Source organism: Dama dama, chromosome 13 (genome assembly GCF_033118175.1).
Source record: "Dama dama isolate Ldn47 chromosome 13, ASM3311817v1, whole genome shotgun sequence".
Classification (NCBI taxonomy): domain Eukaryota; kingdom Metazoa; phylum Chordata; class Mammalia; order Artiodactyla; family Cervidae; genus Dama; species Dama dama.
This window is the reverse complement of record NC_083693.1, coordinates 65,181,720-65,202,973: the sequence shown is the minus strand read 5'-3', so window position 1 is coordinate 65,202,973 and position 21,254 is coordinate 65,181,720. Positions and strand designations below refer to the sequence as shown.

The window sequence follows — 21,254 nt, the reverse complement described above, 5'->3', positions numbered from 1 at the left end:
AATACATTGAGATTCAGTTTCTCTTATAATTTTTAATATGAAGATTAAAATAATGAGATCATTTTTCCCCCATCAGATTGACAAACATTAATAATGACCAGAGTTTTGATGTTCTCATGCAGAGTTGGTAGGAATGTAAATTTGCAACTTTTCTGACGAATCTCCACATCAGAAATATATATATATATATACCCTTTTATCCAGTAATGCTACTTCCTGATACTTATTCTAATGGCATAGGTTACAGTGGTTAAAGATAGAGATAAAAGGATTATAGGACTGTTATAATATTGAAAAATTAGAAATGATTCTCAGTATGTTTTGGTAAAATAAATTATGGCATATTTACACAATAGTTAGGGGTTTTTAAAAGATAAAGTAAAATTTATATTTGTCCATGTCTCTCTATCCCTGATATTTTATGAAATGAAAATAGCTTTTTATAGAACTCTTTGTAAAATATCCCTACCTAAAACTATTTAAAGTTGATTTATGTCAAAAATGCTAGGAAAGTCGAAATAGTTATTAGCTGTCTTTATGAGGCAGATTTTAGGAAATTGCCTTTTGTTAAACTCTGTGGTTTTTTTCTTTTTCTTTTTTTAATTTAAATAGCAAATGTGTAATTCTCATAAGTGAATGGGAAAATGTAAGTTCTGGAGTGGGTAGGCCTGAGAAGGTTTAGCATGTATTTTATTTGTATATTATGGTCTATTCTATACCCTTTAAAATGCAGGGTCAAGAGTGTAAATCTCAACTTTTCAAACTCTAGTCATAGAAGGCAAAAACCCTTTTGGGGAGAGAAAGAAATAGACAACTAAAAATTACAGATGCTAAAAATTATTGTTTCCATATTTTCAATAAAGAAAAAAATTATATTTTAACCTTGTAAAATAACAAAACTAAGAGGGGAGTGGGTGTACACTGTGGGATGGCAGTGCATGTGTGCTGCCACCAAATAGCACGATTAGTTTTCTATTCAAATTAGATCGTTATTGTTGTTTAGTTGCTCAGTCGTGACCGACTCTTTGCAGCCCCGTGGACTGCAAAATGCCAGGATTCCCTGTCCTTCACTATCTCCCGCAGCTTGCTCAAACTCATGTCCAGTGAGTTGATGATGCCATCCAGCCTTCTTGTCCTCTGTCGTCCCCTTCTGCCTTCAGTCTTTCCCAGCATCAGGGTCTTTTTCAGTGAGTCAGATCTTCGCATCAGGTGCCAGAGTATTGGAGCTTCAGCATCAGTCCTTCCAGTGAATATTCAGGACTGATTTCCTTTAGGATTGACTGGTTTGATCTCCTTGCAGTCCAAGGGACTTTCAAGAGTCTTCTCCAACTCTACGGTTCAAAAGCATCAATTCTTTGGCACTCAGCTTTCTTTATAGCCCAACTCTCACATCCATACATGACTACTGGAAAAATCATAGCTTTGACTAGACGGACCTTTGTCAGCAAAGTAATGTCTCTGCTTTTTGATATGCTGTCCATGTTGGTCAGCAGGAAGGACTCTGAGTCAGAATGATTGGCCAGACAACCTGGAATTAATCCCATCACCGCAAAACCCTGAAACTGCGAGCCACGTGGCAGAGCAGTTCTCCTGGGTTCCCTTAGCCTATTGCTCTCTGCCCGGGTGCCGCTTCCCAATAAAATCTCTTTGTCAGCACATGTGTCTCCTCGGATAGTTCATTTCCGAGTGTTAGACAAGAGCCCACTTTCATGCCCTGGAAGGGGTCCCCCTTCCTGCAGCAGTTAAACATAAGCATTGAATAATTATTTAGGGATTTAAAATTCAAAACTGATTGTCTATTCTTTATGCAAAGGAAATGTGTGGGTATAGAGAACAATAATTAGGTTAATAATATGGAAGTCCTGTAGCTAATGGCCAAATTTGGGAACAGCCCCCTAAAATATTGTGCTTAAATTCAAGATAATTCACATGCTTGATGTCTAGGAGTAAAATATGTGTAACATGGTTCACTTCCAGTTTTTGTTTTTTATTGACTATTTTCACTAAATGTTTGCCATTTCTATTCTTGGCTAACCTATTTAAATATTGGTATTAATTTTATATTTTAATGCACATCCGAATGCATAATAATTCTAAAGATTAAATGTACATTTAATTTTCATAAATGAGAAAATTGCTGCAGTTAACATTTCTAATAATTTAGTATCTCATTTAATCGTTCTTTCACTGGTTTTGGTTTTCTTATCCTATTTAGAATGATGATCAATAGTTTCCCTTGTGATTACTCGTATGTTGTTCATGATTCCTTGAAGATTACCTTTTTAAAATCATTTGAAAAGCTAAGGCTTAACATATTTCAGACAATGCTGAATATGCATTAAAAAGCAGACATTTTATTTAAGAAATGATTTATAACAAGAAATATTAAGAATACCAAGAATATATAGTATGAATTTGCACTAGAGTGAGAGTTCTAAGAACCAGACTCACCTCATTTATCAGCATTTCCCCCCTCATTTTCTAGTTTTAAATATTCTAATTGTTATCCTTAAAAGAATGTTGCATAGACTGGTGGAATGGGATGTACTTCTAAAAATATCCTTTTTAAGAATTAGTTTTTAATAGGAAAAAAAAATAGCAGGAGAGTAACAAGCTGTTTTAAATTATAACAGGTTATATTAGAAAAAGGCCACATGGGCTTAGTAAAATGCTCGTAAGCCGAACTCTAACAAATAATCTCTATTTGCAGTAACACAATTGCATTTTATAATAAAATGCAATTTAACAGATATCTTTATTTAAAATGAGTAAAAATGTTTTCTGACTTGTCCTTTTATTGGTGGTAGGTAGGTAAGGAAAGTACTATTTTTATACATGATCTTAAGCTACTGACTACAGGTCCACAATGTCTTATTTATAATTCGAAATTCTAAAAGTACTGAAAAGCCATTTTTTTAAGGGAGACTCATTTAATGGCAAACACTGATAATATGACCTGAATTCATTTGACAATAAAACCTAACCTGAAGTAACATAGCTTAGTCTAAATATTTAATATATTTTATTGCAAAATAGGGGGTAATAATTTTGCAAAATATGGGATAATATGACAGACCTCTCTGGGCTGTTTCCATGATATATAGTAAATATTTCATATATCATATTATTTTCTTTTAAAAGTGAGAGAAAGAGAAGGAAAGGAGTCTGAATTTTAGAATATACCTAGCTCCAAAGGTTTCTACCTGATAAAGAATTATGGACTTGTGTTCTGAATAACACTCTTAAACTAGTATTTTGAGTTGGTGGTGAGCATTAAAATTTTATTGGTGAAACTAAAATTGAGAGACAATATAGTATGTAGTACTTTATTGTTAAATTCTATAGATAGAGTTTAATTATCAAGTATGTGGGAAGACTATATGAAAAGCAGAAAAGCTCACTGATTACTTTGTAGATACCAACTGTAAATAAATATGTTACTTAAAATTAGATACTGGAGGACTGAGATAGGAGGAAGATACTAGCAATTTCAGTATTTCTCAAAGTAGGGAGCCAGTGGATAGTAGCCAAAAAAGAGGGAATTTAGGGTATTATATAAAAATATTATTAAAGTTACCTTCAGGGTAGGGAGAGATTAGGTTAAAGTAGACCGAGAGAGCAATTTGTCTTTGAGTGTATCTTTTTTTATGGTTTTGACTTTAGATTCATCTAAACATTTTGCAGACATATATGGCAACATTAATTAAAATATACTGCCTGAAAGTCAAAAGTGAAATAAAGTGTACTTTCAGTTAGTGATGTAATCACCCAAAGCAAACTGTTCCAAGTGACTTAAATACACAGTAATTTATAGATATCTTGAGTTGGGTAAATCCTAAGGGTAAAAAAGAATTGCCCCCCAGAAAGATTGTTGTTTATCATATTGTTGGTGATAGTTTGACATTTTAAGTCTTGGCTATTGTGTGTATATTGTGAGATAAAATAAAAGAACAGTTATGAAGGCAGCTTTGAGAATAGGGTTTTGGCATGCGAGAAAGGAGAAACAGGTATAAAGTTAATGAGATTAAGTAAAAATTCTCTAAACCTGAGTTTGGATTAGAAGCATCAGTATATACTCATGTATGTATGTGTATGTATATACACATGTGTATGACATTTCCTAGCTCTGTACTAAAAAGGCAGTCAGCACCCCTTAGCACCCAGATTGTGGTTTCTAAATACCATTTCTCACTGAAAGGAAAGGGCTCCTTTAAATAGATTACAGGTCTAAGAAAAAGCTAAGATATGCCTAGAATAAGGTATAACCCTAGAAAGCAAAGAAGCTCTCTGAGACAAGTAACAATGGTTACAAAGTCTTGGGAGCTAATATGAATAAGCTTCCACTGTTCAAATATGGTGCAATTTGAGTGTCAGCAGCAGCAGGGATAACTACTAGAGAAGGCAATGGCAACCCACTCCAGTACTCTTGCCTGGAAAATCCCATGGACGGGGGAGCCTGGTAGGCTGCAGTCCATGGGGTCGCAAAGAGTCGGGCACGACTGAGCGACTTCATTTTCACTCTTCACTTTCACGCTTTGGAGAAAGAAGTGGCAACCCACTATCAGGGCTCTTGCCTGGAGAATCCCAGGGAGGGGGGAACCTGGTGAGCTGCCGTCTCTGGGGTCGCACAGAGTCGGACACCACTGAAGCGACTTAGCAGCAGCAGTAGCAGCAGCAGGGATTCAGTTCAGTTCAGTCGCTCAGTCGTGTCCGACTCTGTGCGACCCCATGAATCGCAGCACGCCAGGCCTCCCTGTCCATCACCAACTCCTGGAGTTTACTCAAACTCATGTCCATCGAGTCGGTGATGCCATCCAGCCATCTCGTCCTCTGTCGTCCCCGTCTCCTCCTGCCCCCAATCCCTCTCAGCATCAGGGTCTTTTCCAGTGAGTCAACTCTTCGCATGAGGTGGCCAAAGTATTGGAGTTTCAGCTTCAGCATCAGTCCTTCCAATGAACACCCAGGACTGATCTCCTTTAGGATGGATTAGTTGGATCTCCTTGCAGTCCAAGGAACTCTCAAGAGTCTTCTCCAACACCACGATTCGAAAGCATCAATTTTTCGGCGCTCAGCTTTCTTCACAGTCCAACTCTCACATCCATACATGACCACTGGAAAAACCATAGCCTTGACTAGATGGACCTTTGTTGGCAAAGTAATGTCTCTGCTTTTTAATATGCTCTCTAGGTTGGTCATAACTTTCCTTCCAAGGAGTAAGCGTCTTTTAATTTCATGGCTGCAGTCATCATCTGCAGTGATTTTGGAGCCCAAGAAAATGAAGTCTGACACTGTTTCCACTGTTTCCCCATCTATTTGCCATGAAGTGATGGGACCAGATGCCATGATCTTAGTTTTCTGAATGTTGAGCTTTAAACCAACTTTTTCACTCTCCTCTTTCACTTTCATCAAGAGGCTTTTTAGTTCCTCTTCACTTTCTGCCATAAGGGTGGTGTCATAGCAGGGATAACTACAAATAATTGAAACCCATCAAATATGTTTACATCTGTGAACACATAATTGTTTTTAACTTGCTGATCATCTTTAGAGAAATGCTGGGATATTAATTGTTAAAAATTAGTTGTTGTTCAGTTGCTATGTCTGTCTCTTTGCCACCCCCTGGACTGCAGCACTCCTAGGCTCCCCTCTCCTTCACTATCTCCCGGAGTTTGCTCAAATTCATGTCCATTGAGTTGGTGATGCTATCTAACCATCGCATCCTCTGCTGCCCCCTTTTTCTTTTGCCTTCAGTCTTTCCCAGCATCGAGGTCTTTTCCGATGAGTTGATGCTTTGCGTCAGGTGGCCAAAGTATGCTTCAATGACAGTCCTTCCAATGAACACTCAGGGTTGATTTCCTTTAGGATTGACTGGTTTGATCTTGCAGTCCAAGGGACTCTGAAGAGTCTTCTCCAGCACCACATTTAAAAAGCATCAATTCTTTGGTGCTCAGCCTTCTTTATGGTCCAACTCTCACGTCTCTGCCTGACTACTGGGAAAACTATAACTTTGACTATGCAGACCTTTGTTGGAAAAGTGATAGCTTCGCTTTTTAATATGCTGTTTAGATTTGTCATAGCTTTCCTTGCAAGAAGCAAGAGTCTTTCTATTTCATGGCTGCAGTCACTGTCTGTAGTGATTTTGAAGCCAAAGAAAATTAATAAATAAAGGTAAAGAATCATTTATTCTGACCTTCCTGTGCTAACAACTGAATAGTTGATGGGTGAGTTTCTCTTACAAAAATGTTTTAGTTAATGAATAAAGAAGGAATGATAGAATATTATCATGTTGCAACCCCTAGTGAATTAATGACTCTAGTTGGTGATTACTGAGAATGAGAACTAGACATTTGATACCTATGTTGGAAATATACATCATCACCTGTGAAGCAATCTTGACAAACTTTAAAAGTACCAAAATGACCCCAAATCTGTTTAAGTCATTAGATCTGTCAATTACTGTAATTACAAGGATCAGAAAAACATGTTAAGATACACCATAGTGATATATTTGGCAAATTCAGACTATGGGAAACAACCAGATAACTTGATTTCTTTAATAACAAAAAAAAAAACTGCAAGGGGGAAAGGGTTGGGGAGGGACCTTTTAAAGGAAATTTAAGAGACATAGTTGTTCAGTCACAATGCATGGGCCTTATTTGAATCCTGATCCAAACAAACTTAAGAAAAAATAAACCAGTGATGGAAATGTCAGCACTGCCCTGGGAAGTTCATGCTAAGGAATTATTGTTCGTGATTTTAGATGTGATCATGGTACTGTAGTTGCTCCCGTGTATCCTTTCTTTTAGAGATTCATAAGGAGGATTTACAGATGAAATAATGTGCTGTCTGAGGTTTGGGATATAGTGATACAAAACTGCTACAAATTGGTAATTGTTGAGCTTTGTCTTCCTGGTCTCTCTACTTTTGTTGTTTTTCTCTCCTTTATTGCAGAAACTACAAAAGTATCTGCTGCGCAGGAGGAAAAAACAAGTGATAGGAAGAAGTGAAAATAGAAAACCATAGTCGTAATTGTCTTTGGTGTTTGCATGCTAAGGGGTTTGATGTTTATGGAGTATAATCCAGAATCAGGAAACTTTTCTATTGTTCACCAACAATGGGAAGCACTAGAGATTAATTTAAGATCTGTCCTTTAACCGTAGTTGGGTGATAAAGTAGAAAATTTAACAGTTTAAGAACTGTAACAAAATCAACAGTGCAGTTATATGTAAAGAAGTATAAGGAAGACATGGCTGTTCCCATCAGAAAGGTTAATGCAGGATTGAGGACTATTGAGATGCTTCCTTGTTGAGGGGAAAAACACTAGATTAGGGATCAGAATGACTGGTATCTAGTTTTGGCTTTGCCATTTTACTGTATGGATAAAATTTGGGGGCCAACCCAATATTTTACTTTAGATAAGTCACTCTGTGTTTCTACCTTAACTGCCTCATTCAGAGATGAATTGAAGACTCTCTACATTGAAGACTTGATACGAGAATAAAAATGACTTCATGTGTGGAAAAGTGTTTTGTAAACTATTTATCCCTATTAGAAGATACTTCTGCTACAGTCATTAGAAGAATGTAAAAAGGGGGACCTCATGTCATTGCTTTCCTGTCTTAGTGGGGCTTTTTTCCATTTACTTTTTTAAAATTATGATTAAAGATACAGGTAACATAGCATTTACCATTTTAACCAGTTATGAGTGTACATTCACACTGTTGTGCAGCCGCCACCGTCCATCTCCAGACCTTTTCATTTTCGCCAGTGGCTCCCCAGCCCCTGGCAATCCCCATTATTCTTTTTGTCTCTGTGACTTTAACTACTCTATGTACCTCATTTAAGTAGCATCACATAATATTAGTCCTTCTGTCATTCTGAGACTTTTTTATCTTTTGCAAACATTGAATAAATGATACCTTCCATCAGAAATAGATGAATTATCATACTGAGATAATGCTGTATTATATGTCCAAGTGTTAAGCCTCTAGAGCAGTGAAAATATCATAGTCATCCCTCGATATCCAAGGGGGGTGGGTTACAGGATCCTCACAGATAAAAAAATCTGTGGATGCTCAAGTCCCATACATAAAATAGCTTAGAAGTTGCGTATAACATGTACATATCCCCCATATACTTGAGATCATCTCTGGATTACTTATAATAACTAATACAGTATAAATGCCATGTAAATAGTTGAGAGCATGTGTCCAATTCAAGTTTTGCTTTTTGGAACTTTATGGAATTTTTTTTTTTTTTTTCCTGAAAAATTTCAAGTTTTGCTTTTTGGAACTTTATGGAATTTTTTTTTTTTTTCTGAAAAATTTCTGTCTGCAGTTGGGTCAATCTGCAGATGCAGAATCTGTGGATACAGAAGGTCGACTATATTAGGAAACTCTTGTTTATAGATTTCTCCTTTAATGTATTCTCTGTTTGCATTATGTCTTCCTTGGTATGTCTTTCTGGGACCTCAAGCCCATTATCCTTATTACTCCCAGTTCACCCACAAATTGCTTATCCTGTGTTTCTTCTTGGTTCACAGCATTGCCAACCACATTGCAAAGTAGACCTTATCATCATCCCACTTCTTCGTTTCCACCACCTCCCTCACCAACTAGGTGAGCATTTACTATGTGTTCTGTGATAAGGACTTCATCTGGGTTGTCTTAGTTTTTGTTATAGATGCCCTAAACAAATGCAAAATAGTGTTTTAAGATGCCGACTTGTATTACAGAAACAGGACCTAGAATATGTGTTCTGGTCTGATTTGTTCAGACTATAATATTCTCATCTAGCATTTCAGCTACGAGTAATTAGCACAGGATTAGCAGTGGGATTGAGGAAAGAAAGGGGAGAATATTTTATCATTTATCCAAGAGAGACCTCATAAAATCCTTAGGAGGGAAAGAGTTTTGTCTGACTTTCTACTTCTCATTTTACCTAAGAGGCATTGTTGTCTCTGTAAGAGGGGTCTTTCATAATGGAGGTTTCTTAAAACTTGTTCATCCTCAAACCTACAGTTTGAGAAGTTCCTACTTCTTTGCTAGGACTTATGTCTGCAAGATTCTTTCTAACAATGAACTTCAGGAGAATTTTAGGAGGAGAAATACCTCTTCATTTGACATGCTGACAGAGTCTGGAGTATCAGAGGTATTCCGATGGACAGAAGCCTGTCAGAATGGAATGAGTGACCATTATTAAGGCTAGAGCAACATTGTATATACCTTACTCTTGGCTGAAAATATAAACTAGTGGGTTTTCCCTCATATCTGTTTGGACTCTTCTACTCTTGAGTGATGGGAGGAAAAATAGAATTTTAGTACAAAATTAACTCCAGCTCCTAAACCATTATTGTCTTCCTATTTGTAAGAAATTGAATAATTCATAGGACCATTCACCTGCTGATTCTCCTGATGATCAATCAGAAGTTACAGTTAAGCATTTGATGTCCTTATGAAGGTACCTTTGAGTGTTGTATTCATGTTTCTGTTTTGTTATTCTTCTCTTCTCCATGTGCAACCATAGTGTCAGGCTTACTGTCAGATTCATCAGGATGTTTTCTTTCTTCTCCAGATATTCCAGGGGAGCCCACAGAAACTCATCAACAAGAAATATGCCCTTGTATTTTGTTTTTTAACATTCGCTGAGTTGGTGTCAGAAAATTTAAACTTTGTCTTTGAGTGAAGTTTATGAGAAATTCCATATTTTTTTCTTCAAATTCAGTTGCTTTGAACATGTTCTCTGATTTCAGCTATAGTTCTCTCTACTGATCCTCTGTAGGTTCCTGTCTAGACTCAGATTTGTCATCGCCTTCTCCATATCATCCAGAGCTGCTTTTCTGTACAGCACTGTGTTAGTTGCTCAGTCGTGTCCAACTCTTGTGACGCCATGGACTGGAGCCGCCAGGCTCCTCTGTCCATGGGATTCTCCAGGCAAGAAGACTGGAGTGGGTTGCCATTTCCTTCTCCAGGGGATCTTCCCAATCCAGGGATTGAACCCAGGTCTCCTGCCTTGCAGGCAGATTCTTTACAGTCTGAGCCACCAGGAAAGCCCACTAAACCAGCAGTGAAAACAGTTGTCCCCAATTAGAAAAGTGATTTCATTTATTCACTCAAATAATGTGTGCCTGGCTCAAAACTAGTCTTCCTGCTATGAACACAGAAGTTCCAAACGGCACCATTTACCATAAAACTTGATTGAGCAAGTTCTTGGAGGGCTTCATAATCATTTTCCACCATCTGTTTGTAGGCCCTTATTCCTACCTGCTAGAGAACATTTATCCTGCTGCTTCTAGAGCTGCCTCAGTTAGGGGGAATATGGTTTGTTGCTAGAAGACAGCAGAGGCTTTGGTGTTGGGGATAGCTGGGCCAAGCTGCTCTGGTCCAGCTTGCCCCATTGGGTCTCACTTAACCTCTGCTAGAGACCCAAACAAGGGTCTAAATCCCCTTCCACTTTGATCTTATCTATTTGAAGATGCCTTCAAAAGGCAAAAGTCTTGCTGACTGCTTCTGACTTACTGTTCACAGTCTTTTTGCTTTGTTCTTATGTGTCCAAGGATAGAACTGAAAGTTCTGAGAGGTATTTGGAGAATCTGATAAATGGGTTTAATACATATAAAGGCTCTAAGCAGAGTTTGGTATATAAATGATAGCTGTTATTTTGGGTAAAACATGCTTAGATTTTGGGGTTTTTTTTCTTTTTTAAATTTTTTTTCTAGCTGCTCTACAAATGTGAGATTTGGTGATAGAGGCTATCATTCATCCTGCTTTGCCTTGTTAGGCCTCGGTGGTACCCTTTTTCACTCAAGGATCCTGATTTGAATAATGTAGTCGTCTTAGATTTGACAGAAGTGAAATATTACTATAGTTTTGCATTTCTTTTAAATTATGAATTGTTTTTCATAGTCCCATGTATTCCACATTGCTGTTCTTCTTTAATTATACCTAATAATTGGACTAGGTGGAAAACATGTTTAAAATTCAAAATTCAGTTGCCTTTTTTTTTTTCATTGAAACAATAACATTTAATATAGAAATAACTCCCTTCCCCATCCTCATTTTACAAATCAATAAGTCTTACACTTCAGTGAATTTTGGGAACCCTATTTTGACTTATTTTGTACATGTTGTGGCCCATACATCTCAACTTCGGTTTATAAAAACTGAGATTCATAGAAGTTAAATGTGCTTATCCCGTGTAAGTGATAAATTAGTTATGAGAGAGAACTATCTCAGATGCAGTAAAAGCACGTTTGTAAGTCCAGTTTGTTAAGTCCAACAAAGTTAACCTAGGTACCCAACTAACACAATCAGCTATATAGTACTGCACTGGAATATGGAATAGGTTTATAATACTTTTCACACAGATACTACATAGAAAACAAACACAAAAATAAAACATTTTTAATCTTAAAGTACAGTATACCTTGAAAAGCACAGTGGTACAGTACAGCGGCTGGCATAGAGAAGTTGGCATCAAGTGAACAGGCAAGAGTCCTGACTGGTGGAGGGAGAGGAGGTGGGAGATGGTAGAGCCAAAGGGTAGGTGGCAATAGGAAATGGAAAGCAAGGTGCAGTTTCACTCATGCCTGATGGTGATGGAACACACATTAGCATCTTTGAAAGTTCACAGACTTGAAGGCTTTTATGTATGGGACTTACTGTACCTGACCCTCATTGTTCTCTCTGCAGCCTAAAGGATAAAAACATTTTTATGGCAAAGGTCAGAGTTTTCCAAGTGTGTTATGCCAGTCTATTTTACTGCTCTGTGGGGCAAAAGGGCTTCTTTAGATTAAGCTGAATACTTCCTTTTGGCGGTTCACAATGCACCTTAGCACTTCAGAGATGCTAAAAAAAAGTTCTGAAGTAAGGAAAAGTAAAGCCTGTTTAATTCTGCATTTTCTAAAACACTGGGAAAGCTCTTTGGAAATGCTGGCCTAGGGATTTGGGGGGGGGAGGGGGTTTTGGGGGAGAGGTTGATATTTGTTTTAAATTCTTTTTCGTTGGGTTGTTAATTCAGCATGACTTCTTTCTCCCATAGTTGGATATGCTACAATCACTGAAGCTTATTTTAAGCCAGTTGTATCCTCTAATAGAGATTGGTCATGTCAGCTATTAGCAGGAGCTCTCTGAAAAAGGTGATTCTGGGAAAATGACATATCAGCTTTCTAGGACCATTTGCATCCTGTGGGCCTCTCCCAGTCCCCGAGGCCCTCCCTTTCCCTTTCCTGTCTATCATCCAAAGGTTACATTTCATCATGTTTTATGTAGGAGACAGTCAAAGCTAGCCCAGAATGAAAATATCCCTGAAGAGTTTAAGACTGTGACTAACTCTCACTTCTAGCGTCTAAAAGCAGCAGATTCAATTAAGAAATAAATAACAAGATACTGTGTTCCATTTGGCATGAGTTTTTGGTTACCTAAGAAATTGTTTCCTGAGAATTTCGAGAAATATGGCTTTAGTAACTTTAGTGACTCCTAGGATTTGGGACTGGGGACACAGGAGGGATTTAAGGATTATATCTGATCCAGAAAAAGTCTCTCCCATCAAGTCTTTCCAAGGCCTGTGTACTTTAGTAATCAGAACTCTAATAAGAGATATGAATGTCACCCAAAGCAGTTCATCTTGAAGGGGATTTCCATTGACTAGGAGCTGCCAGAAAGAGACACTGTCCCTAAGTCCTGAAGACTTTTTTATCTCAAGTCACTTCATCAGAGACCCCAGCTGTCCTGGTGCTAATTATAGTGGCAAATGGCCAAGCCTCAGTATCTCAGCTGTGACTTCTCTAGTGTTTGCTGGGTGTTCTTGTGTCTTCATTGGGGCTGGTGAGGTTTTCTAACCTTTCTGTGAATACTTTATAGAGTATCTAATTGTGCTAATCATAAAATTGAGCTTTTTTTTTTTTTAAATCATTTTTGGCCTGGTTTAAATCTCAAACAGACCAGTGTAAAAATGTTTTCTGTCCCTGCAAACTTTGTGAAATTCTCTGATGAAGATAATTCTCGTGTGTGTGTGTGTGTGTGTGTGTGTGTGTGTGTGTGCACGCTTGTGCGCATGCACACGCACACACATGATGAAGAGAGAATAGTCGACTTCATCTTATTTATATGATGGAGTGGGAACAAGTTAACTTTGTCCATTTCTGTAGACACTCTGGCTTTTCTTCATCTGGACGCAAGTCTCCGTTCCTGGTTTGCTTCTTCAGCATACTTTGTGCTGTGTTAGTAAGTTTACTCTGCAGTCATTAGAAATCAAAAAGCAAAACAACAAAATGAAGCACCATGGAACTTCAAGAACAAGTAAAGGAGGAAGTGAGAAGAGGACTACCACAGGAGTGACACTTTACCAGCACTTTCTGTCATCCACCAATACGTCCATATTCAGAGCTCATCTTTTTTATATTTTTTTTTCTCATTTTGGTAAAGGCTTTTATTTTGCATGTTTTCACTCTGGATTTTTTCTTAGTGTATTTCAGACTTCTTTGTTCGCATAGGATTGCTTACGCTGTTTCTAAGTTTTAAATACAAATTTTTAGTGACTGAGAATAGGACTTGACTTGTAAATAAGGCCACAAACTTGGCTTCCAGGATCCTGTTTTTTCTTTCTTTTTTGTTGTAATATTTATAGTTGATTGACAGTATTGTGCTAGTTCCAGGTGTACACCTTCAGATTCCTTTCCATTATAGGTTATTAAAAGATATTGACTATAGTTCCCTGTGCTATAGACTAAATCCTTTTTATCTATTTTATATATAGTAGTGTGTATCTGTTAGTCCTTTGTCCCCTTCCCCTTTGATAACCATAAGTTTGTTTTCTATGTCTTTGAATCTGTTTCTGTTTTGTAAATAAGTTGATTTGTATTATTTTTTTTAGAAAGTCTGTTTTCTCTTAAAGAACCAGTAAAAATATAATAGAATCTTGAGTCTTTTAAGGAATTCAAAAACTAAGATTTATTAATTAGACTATGGTAGTGGTGGTAGTTTAGTTGCTAAGTTGTTTCTGACTCTTGAGACCTCATGGACTGTAGCCCACCAGGCTCCTTTCTCCATGGTATTTCCCAGGCAGAAATACTGGAATGACTTGCCATTTCCTTCCCAAGGGATCTTCCTGACCCAGGGATTGAACCCCGGTCTTCTGCATTGCAGGTGATCTTCTGCATTGCGGATGGATTCTTTACTGACTGAGCCACGAGGGAAGCCCGTTATTTAAACTTAACTGTTTTTTGAAGTTTGAACTGAAATTAACACAGCACATTTAGTTTCTATTTTATAAAAATTGACAGCATTCAAAATGACTTACAAAAAAATTGCGTTTTCTACATTATATATAATATATATAACATATATACATATATATTTCTACATTATATATATCATATATAATGTATATATACAATATACATTATATAATTATACAGTATATAATATACATTGTGTGTGTGTATATATATATAGGCTGTGCCAGGTCTTAGTTGGAGCCTACGGGATCTAGTTCACTGACCAGGGACCAAACCCGTGCTTCTTGCATTGGGAGGTTGGAGTCTTAGCCACAGGAACACCAAGGATGTCCCTATTTTTTAATATTTAAGACTAGAAAACGTAAATTTACCTACACTGAGCATCAGACTTTAAGAAGACTGACTTTTCTGGAAAAAGTAAGTTATTGACCATTTAACATTCACAAAATGGTCAGTATATTAAACCCTCAGGATTCCTTGCTGGTTAGTTCCTAACAGAGTGTAATGTCATATCTCTGGCTGCTATGCATCACTAGTATGCACTGAAGTGAAAAGTCTAATGTTCTGTGTTGTATGATAGGTAGGTAAATTTCAAATAGGAAGTTAAATTTACTCATGAGCATATGATTTGTTCGAAGTTACTGCTACTTTGCATAGTATCTAGTTAGTAGAGTTTCCCAGTCTCCTCTTGAACACTGTAGGTAGGTAATTCTGTGCTTATTAGATAAACCAGTTTCCATATGATCATAGTGGGAAAAGATCGAAGGAAAGCACAGATGTTAAGTGATTTTCTTAAATCTGACTTCCTAAGGTTACCCTGCGCAGCAGAAATGAAAGCAAATGCTGAGGATCCTGACACAGTTCTGTTTTCCAGCAGGGCTTTTGTGATGTGTGTGTAACTCTTAACTGTTAAAAAGTTTCATTCTTCTTCATGAGGCCATATTAACTGCCTACTGACTGGTTTCCTAACAGTTCCAATAATAGATTTTAAATTGTGTTTTCTTTTAAACCATTATTGCTTCTGGTCAAATAAATTTTATATATCTGGATGGTATAAAGATTTAGAAGTATCCTATTAACACTCTTCTCTCATAGAATTTCTTCTCTTTGTGCTTATATCTTCAGCTTGCAGCTCTGAGAGTTAAGGTTCTATAATGTGGAATTTATCCTGTAATTGTGAAAATTATCTCTTACTGGTACTGCCCTGTCCTTCCTAAGCCATAATATCAGGTAAAAGAAAGTAGTGTTTTTATTTCAGGGCTTTATGGGGAGGAAAGATGAAAGTTTTTGTTTTTCCTTGTGTCTCCTCACTGTACTTATTATAATTTCCTCAAAATCGCTACAGAACAAGTAGCCTAAGATAGTTTGAACTGTCCTTCCCCCTCTTTCAGCAAAATGCCTGAATAAATGTGATATGGTACTTTTTGCTTTCTTAGAATATATATAATTGGTGCATTTTCTGGCACAAAATTGCAGGTAGCACTGATTCATGATTCAAACGTAGCTGTTTAATTACATTTCTGCAATTTTTACGTGTGAATTTGACAGTATGTTATTATTTGCAAATAAAAACTGTTTTCAATAAGTTTTTCTTTTTTAGCTGTGCAATTTGAGATACATTTGAAACAGTAAAATTGTTTTTGTTTGATATCAAGAAATGGATGAAAAGAGGCTACTGGATCCAGGGTTGAAAGTTCGTAAAGGCCTCTGGGATCATACTCTGAAGAACCAGCAGATGGAATGCCTGAGTGACTGAAGAAAATGGGTGCTAATGCATCTAGCTATCCTCATTCATGTTCCCCGAGGGTAGGGGGAAATTCTCAAGCCCAGCAGACTTTTATAGGTAACCATTTCAGCTTTTCTTACTTCATTTTCTTTTGTGGATATAAATAGGATTGTGTTTTCAGTGGTCTTTTTGGATGAAAAGAGGGTTGAGCTATGGAAAAAGTTAATATATATATATAATAATTCTGTAGCATCCGTGTTTTTTCCTATGCAAATACGCAGAAGTGTAAATCTGGCTTATATGATTCTTATCCTAATCAAGCTGCTGTAGCACAGTTGATCTTTGATCATTTCTTGTGTCTTGTTTCATTTATCGTGCCCATAAAAATGTAGCATTTTTTTACAATGAATAATCTGCTCTGTTTTTCCCAGTTTTATATTTAATATAAAAATGAGTTATTTAAACTTTTTAACCTTCCTTTATAGAAACAAAAATCAGTTTTACTTGAATGGTTCAGAAATGTCTGTAAAAATTTTAGCACAAAATGTATGTTAAATTGAATGTTGAAAATGACTGTTAAGAAAAAAGAAATAAATTTTTACTTGTTTAATTTCCTTCTTAGGGACATCATCCTATTCTCAGCAAGGCTATGGTTGTGAATCAAAATTATATAGTCTTGACCATGGCCATGAAAAACCACAAGACAAAAAAAAGAGAACCTCTGGCCTTGCCACCCTCAAAAAGAAGTTTATCAAGCGTCGAAAATCTAATCGGTCTGCTGATCACGCCAAGCAGATGCGAGAACTCCTCTCTGGGTGGGATGTTCGAGATGTCAATGCGTTAGTGGAGGAATATGAGGGAACTTCAGCCTTAAAGGAGCTTTCTTTACAAGCCAGTGTGGCTAGACCAGAAGCCCGGACATTGCAAAAAGATATGGCCGATCTTTATGAGTACAAATATTGTACTGATGTAGACTTAATATTTCAAGAAACTTGCTTTCCTGTTCATCGTGCCATTTTGGCAGCAAGATGTCCATTTTTTAAAACACTACTTTCCTCCTCACCTGAGTATGGGGCAGAGATCATCATGGACATCAATACAGCTGGTATAGATATGCCCATGTTTTCTGCTTTGCTCCACTACCTTTACACAGGAGAGTTTGGAATGGAGGACTCAAGGTTTCAAAATGTTGATATCCTCGTTCAGCTTAGGGAAGAATTTGGAACACCAAATTCCCTTGATGTAGATATGCGTGGACTCTTTGATTACATGTGCTATTATGATGTCGTCCTTAGTTTTTCTTCAGACTCTGAACTGGTTGAAGCTTTTGGTGGAAGTCAGAACTGTTTAGATGAAGAGCTCAAAGCTCATAAGGCTATTATTTCAGCACGGTCCCCATTTTTTCGAAATTTATTACAAAGAAGGATACGGACTGGTGAAGAAATCACAGACCGAACTTTGAGGACTCCCACAAGAATTATATTAGATGAGTCCATTATACCAAAAAAATACGCAAAAGTGATATTACACTGTATGTATACCGACATGGTGGACCTGGCCGTTTTGCACTGTAGCCCCTCTGTGGGGAGTCTCAGTGAAGTTCAGGCTCTCGTCGCAGGGAAGCCAAACATGACCAGGGCAGAAGAAGCCATGGAGCTTTACCACATAGCACTGTTCTTGGAATTTAACATGCTTGCACAAGGTAATGAAATTCTGATTTTTAATTTTAATCTTGATCTCTTGAATTGCACATTTGTCTTCCAGATTGAAAGCACAACCAGTATGTTCCATGATTTCAGTGTTTGGGATGTGACAGAGTCAGTCCTTTCAAATCTGTAGTTAAGACATCTGAGACAGAATGAGCGTTAGTGTTAATGTGGCTCTTCATTTGGTATTAAAACCAAGCATTCAAAACTAATGATTAAGAATAGATGAGACTTGAGGCTCTTTCTTCCCTGATGTAAGATGATTGGTGTGAGAATATGTAATTACCCAGCTACCACCCTGTCTGCTCTTGAGCTTTGAGCTAGTCCTGTTTCCCAGATTTCAAGGTTATTCTTGGTCTGAGACTCCTTGGGTAACTTAGATTCTCATATATAAAGCACTCAGTGCCTTATTGATACTTAAATATTTAGAATAAGAATGGAAGTTCATTACAAAAATGAAGATAGTCTCATTTAGATACAGATTTATTTGAATCAAAGAATTGGACAAGGTTTCTGACTTAAATTTTTTAAATATTCTATATCTTTTCAAGTTCAGCTGTGCATTAAGCAACAGCTTATAGAGTATAAAGCACAGTTTGTTGTTAAACTCATGTGCCTTCTTCATTTAATTTAAACTAAAATTACTAAGTTGGAATGACACATTTTTTGTGTTACAGGCAAATAATTGCACTACAGCTACACTAGAAGAATATATCTTTTAGTGTATATCTGTGGTCAACATTAGAATCATAACATTTCAGAGCTGGAAAGAGACCTTCCATGGGAGAGAAACGGAATTTGCTGTCTTGACAGAATGTACTCTTAGCTTTCTATGATCGTATATTAAAAGAAAACAAGACTGAAAAAAAATAAAAAATAAAAGAAAACAAGCTATATGACATGAAGGTACTTCAGAAATTTAGATGATAAGTGTTTGCTAAAAGAAGACTAGAAGGTTGCAAATTAGCAGAGAATTAATGATTTGGGTAAAAGATACATATTTAAGTAAGGAAAACTAAGCACATTTTTCTAGTTTGGAAAAAATCTGTACTGTGTGGCTAAATCAACAAGTCAGTAGCACTTTGAAAAAAATAAAAGCCCCAATTAAATAACAGTGTCAGTGATAAAATGGGAAGGATTATTGGAAGACATTGATAAGCATGAGTGAAAAAAGTTGAGATTTCTATTACATAAAGAATCTTTTAAAATCTTATTTTACCATTTCCTGTGTAGTAGTAGTAGTAGTAGTAATTTTGTTCTCTTCCCAAATCAAAATGTCATTAAAATATTTTCTTGCTAGTTCAAAACAAAAACTATGAGTAATAGTAGACCATTAGATGTCAGACTATAGGAAAATATGTTATCAAAAATAACCTAGCAGCTTGCCTTACCATTCTTTCATTCTGTAAAACCAAATTTGTCAGAAAATGCCTCTACAGAAAAACAGTTTGCAGCGTTACCGTAAAGGTATAATAATCTCTCTTTTCTCAAAATGGTTTTATTTTTGAAACATTTAAATAATAAGAAACCAAAGTGTATTGTGTATACTTTACTGTTTTTAAAACTGAGAAAGCATCCCTTGGTATAGTTTCTTTGTTTTGTTGTTAAATTTTTAACAGGAAGTAAAATGGTGAACTAACTCTTGGGATCTTGGATAATATTTGATCTAGAGTGTTTTTTTCTTTTTTATGTTGAGTTAATTTTTATACGTATAATTTATCAGTAGCTAGATATTTTTTTTTTGGAGCACATTTAGAGCTGTAAAACAACACTCCTTGTAGAACTTTTAATTTTGGTTACTTAAAACAAGCAAGCAAATATTCCCTTAAATTTGGGTGTACATAACTCTGTATTATTCAAATTTTTCATTATTCAAACTACAGAGTTTGAATTATTTGGTGTTTTGTTATTTTGCACACCATGTAGGCGTTACCTTTCTCCCATACCCATTAGACTGTTCATACTAGGGTTTATATATAACCAACCATAACCAGCATAGTTTTTACCCCATTCCCATGGGAAGGAGACTGTTTAGTCACTTGAAGAGGGATTTTATACCATAAAGCTTAAGATCTCAGGCTCTGAAACCAGACAAACTGGATTTTAATTCTTTACTATCATGTTTTAACTTGTTTAACCTTAAAGTAAGTCATCCCTAAGCCCCTGTTTTCCCATTTGTGAAATAAGAATAGTAACACTATGAGGTAGGATTATGAGGATTAAAGGAAATAATATATATCAAGTGATCTGAACAGTGCCCAGGACATAGTAAGCATTCAATAAATGTTAACTGCTAAATGAAAATCATCACAGCATATATTATTCACTACCACAGTCTCTTCTAAAACTAACTTTTTAAGTTTTAAAAAATAATTTTTTAATTATATTGACTAAACCCCATATTGAGCCTAGTTTGCAAAATTTTTTTGAGTAATTACTGTTTTTAAGACTTTATTGTAATTTTATCCCTAGCAAACTGGTGCATACCATTTATCAAACTGTTGTGTCTGGCCATTTGTCATTCAAGCCTCAACTAGAGTTCTGCAAGCAGACTAAACCTATAATACTCTGAGGCATCTGTTACGTGTAATGAATTAGCATCTCTCCACGGCGTTTAGCGTGGTACTAGTTACATACCATTTTGGAGAGAATTAAGAAAATAGACCCCAAAATAATTTTCTGTCTTCTATGATTCAGTTGAAGACTCCCGGTTAAGAAAGCCTGTGCGACTAGACTGGCAGCTTGCGTGTAGGATCATAGTGTTCTCATCCTTGTATCCCCAGTGCCTGGGGCATAATAGGCACTGAGTAAATGTTTATGAACTAATGACTGTTAACCTTTTTATTCCAAATTAGATTTGACTTTAAAAATTAAAGCCCAGTTTTAAAAGGAGACCAATTCTATCAAGGGAAGCTAGGACCTTGAGACAACATATGCTCTTCAAGGTGGAGAGGTGATTTAATAGTTTTAAGAACATCATAAAAAGAGGCAGTATAGGCAGACAGCCAGAGTAATTTGGCAAGTGGATAAAAGGGAGGATTCTTGGCTTACATTGAGAATGTGTTTTATTCAGAGAAGTAGGCAATCACTATTAGGGAGGTGAATTAACAGGTAATGAGGCTTCAGCTTACTCATGTGTGCTACCCTTTATTAAGCTCCCGTGAATACGTGGTTTAACACTTTTTCCTTCTGCTTCAGTGATCCACCTGTCTGTTCTTGCATTGACATCGTTTGCAGCTAGGTGGCAAATCCTGACCTGCCTCCTTAATTCCCTTCTAAACAAAAGAGTCCTGAGGTTTATTTTCAAAGAAAGGAAAATAGATTCCACATCTGGAAGTAGCTATAAAGAAGGGTGGGGATCCTTCTTTATAGGCACAATCCTGTGCCTTCACAGGATTGAGATCTGGAATTATGTGAGAGCCTACACACTCTCTGTCCCTTCCCTGCTCTGCCCTGAACTGGACAGATACCAGACAATAAACTGGTGCTCCAGAAGTGGTCTATATGAAGAGTATATAGACCTGCTTTGGGGTTTCATGATGAAGTGATGCTCAGGAGTTATACAGTGAAAAAGCCAGTTTGCCTTCCA

General features: G+C 36.7%; 1 protein-coding gene across 4 annotated transcripts in view; it reads left to right on the top strand.

The window, feature by feature from the left end:
* The window catches only part of BTBD7 (BTB domain containing 7), a 90,774-nt gene that overhangs the window by 15,400 nt on the left and 54,120 nt on the right, over positions 1-21,254 (top strand). For 2 of the 4 annotated variants that reach the window (XM_061159331.1, XM_061159334.1), the window contains exons 2-3: positions 15,889-16,076; positions 16,582-17,661. In XM_061159331.1, coding sequence (XP_061015314.1) covers positions 15,995-16,076; positions 16,582-17,661 — 1,162 coding nt within the window. In that variant the 5' untranslated portion in view covers positions 15,889-15,994. Of the gene's footprint in view, positions 1-8,539; positions 8,616-15,444; positions 15,464-15,888; positions 16,077-16,581; positions 17,662-21,254 lie in introns of those variants that run through there. The other 2 variants (XM_061159332.1, XM_061159333.1) reach the window with 2 other exon arrangements.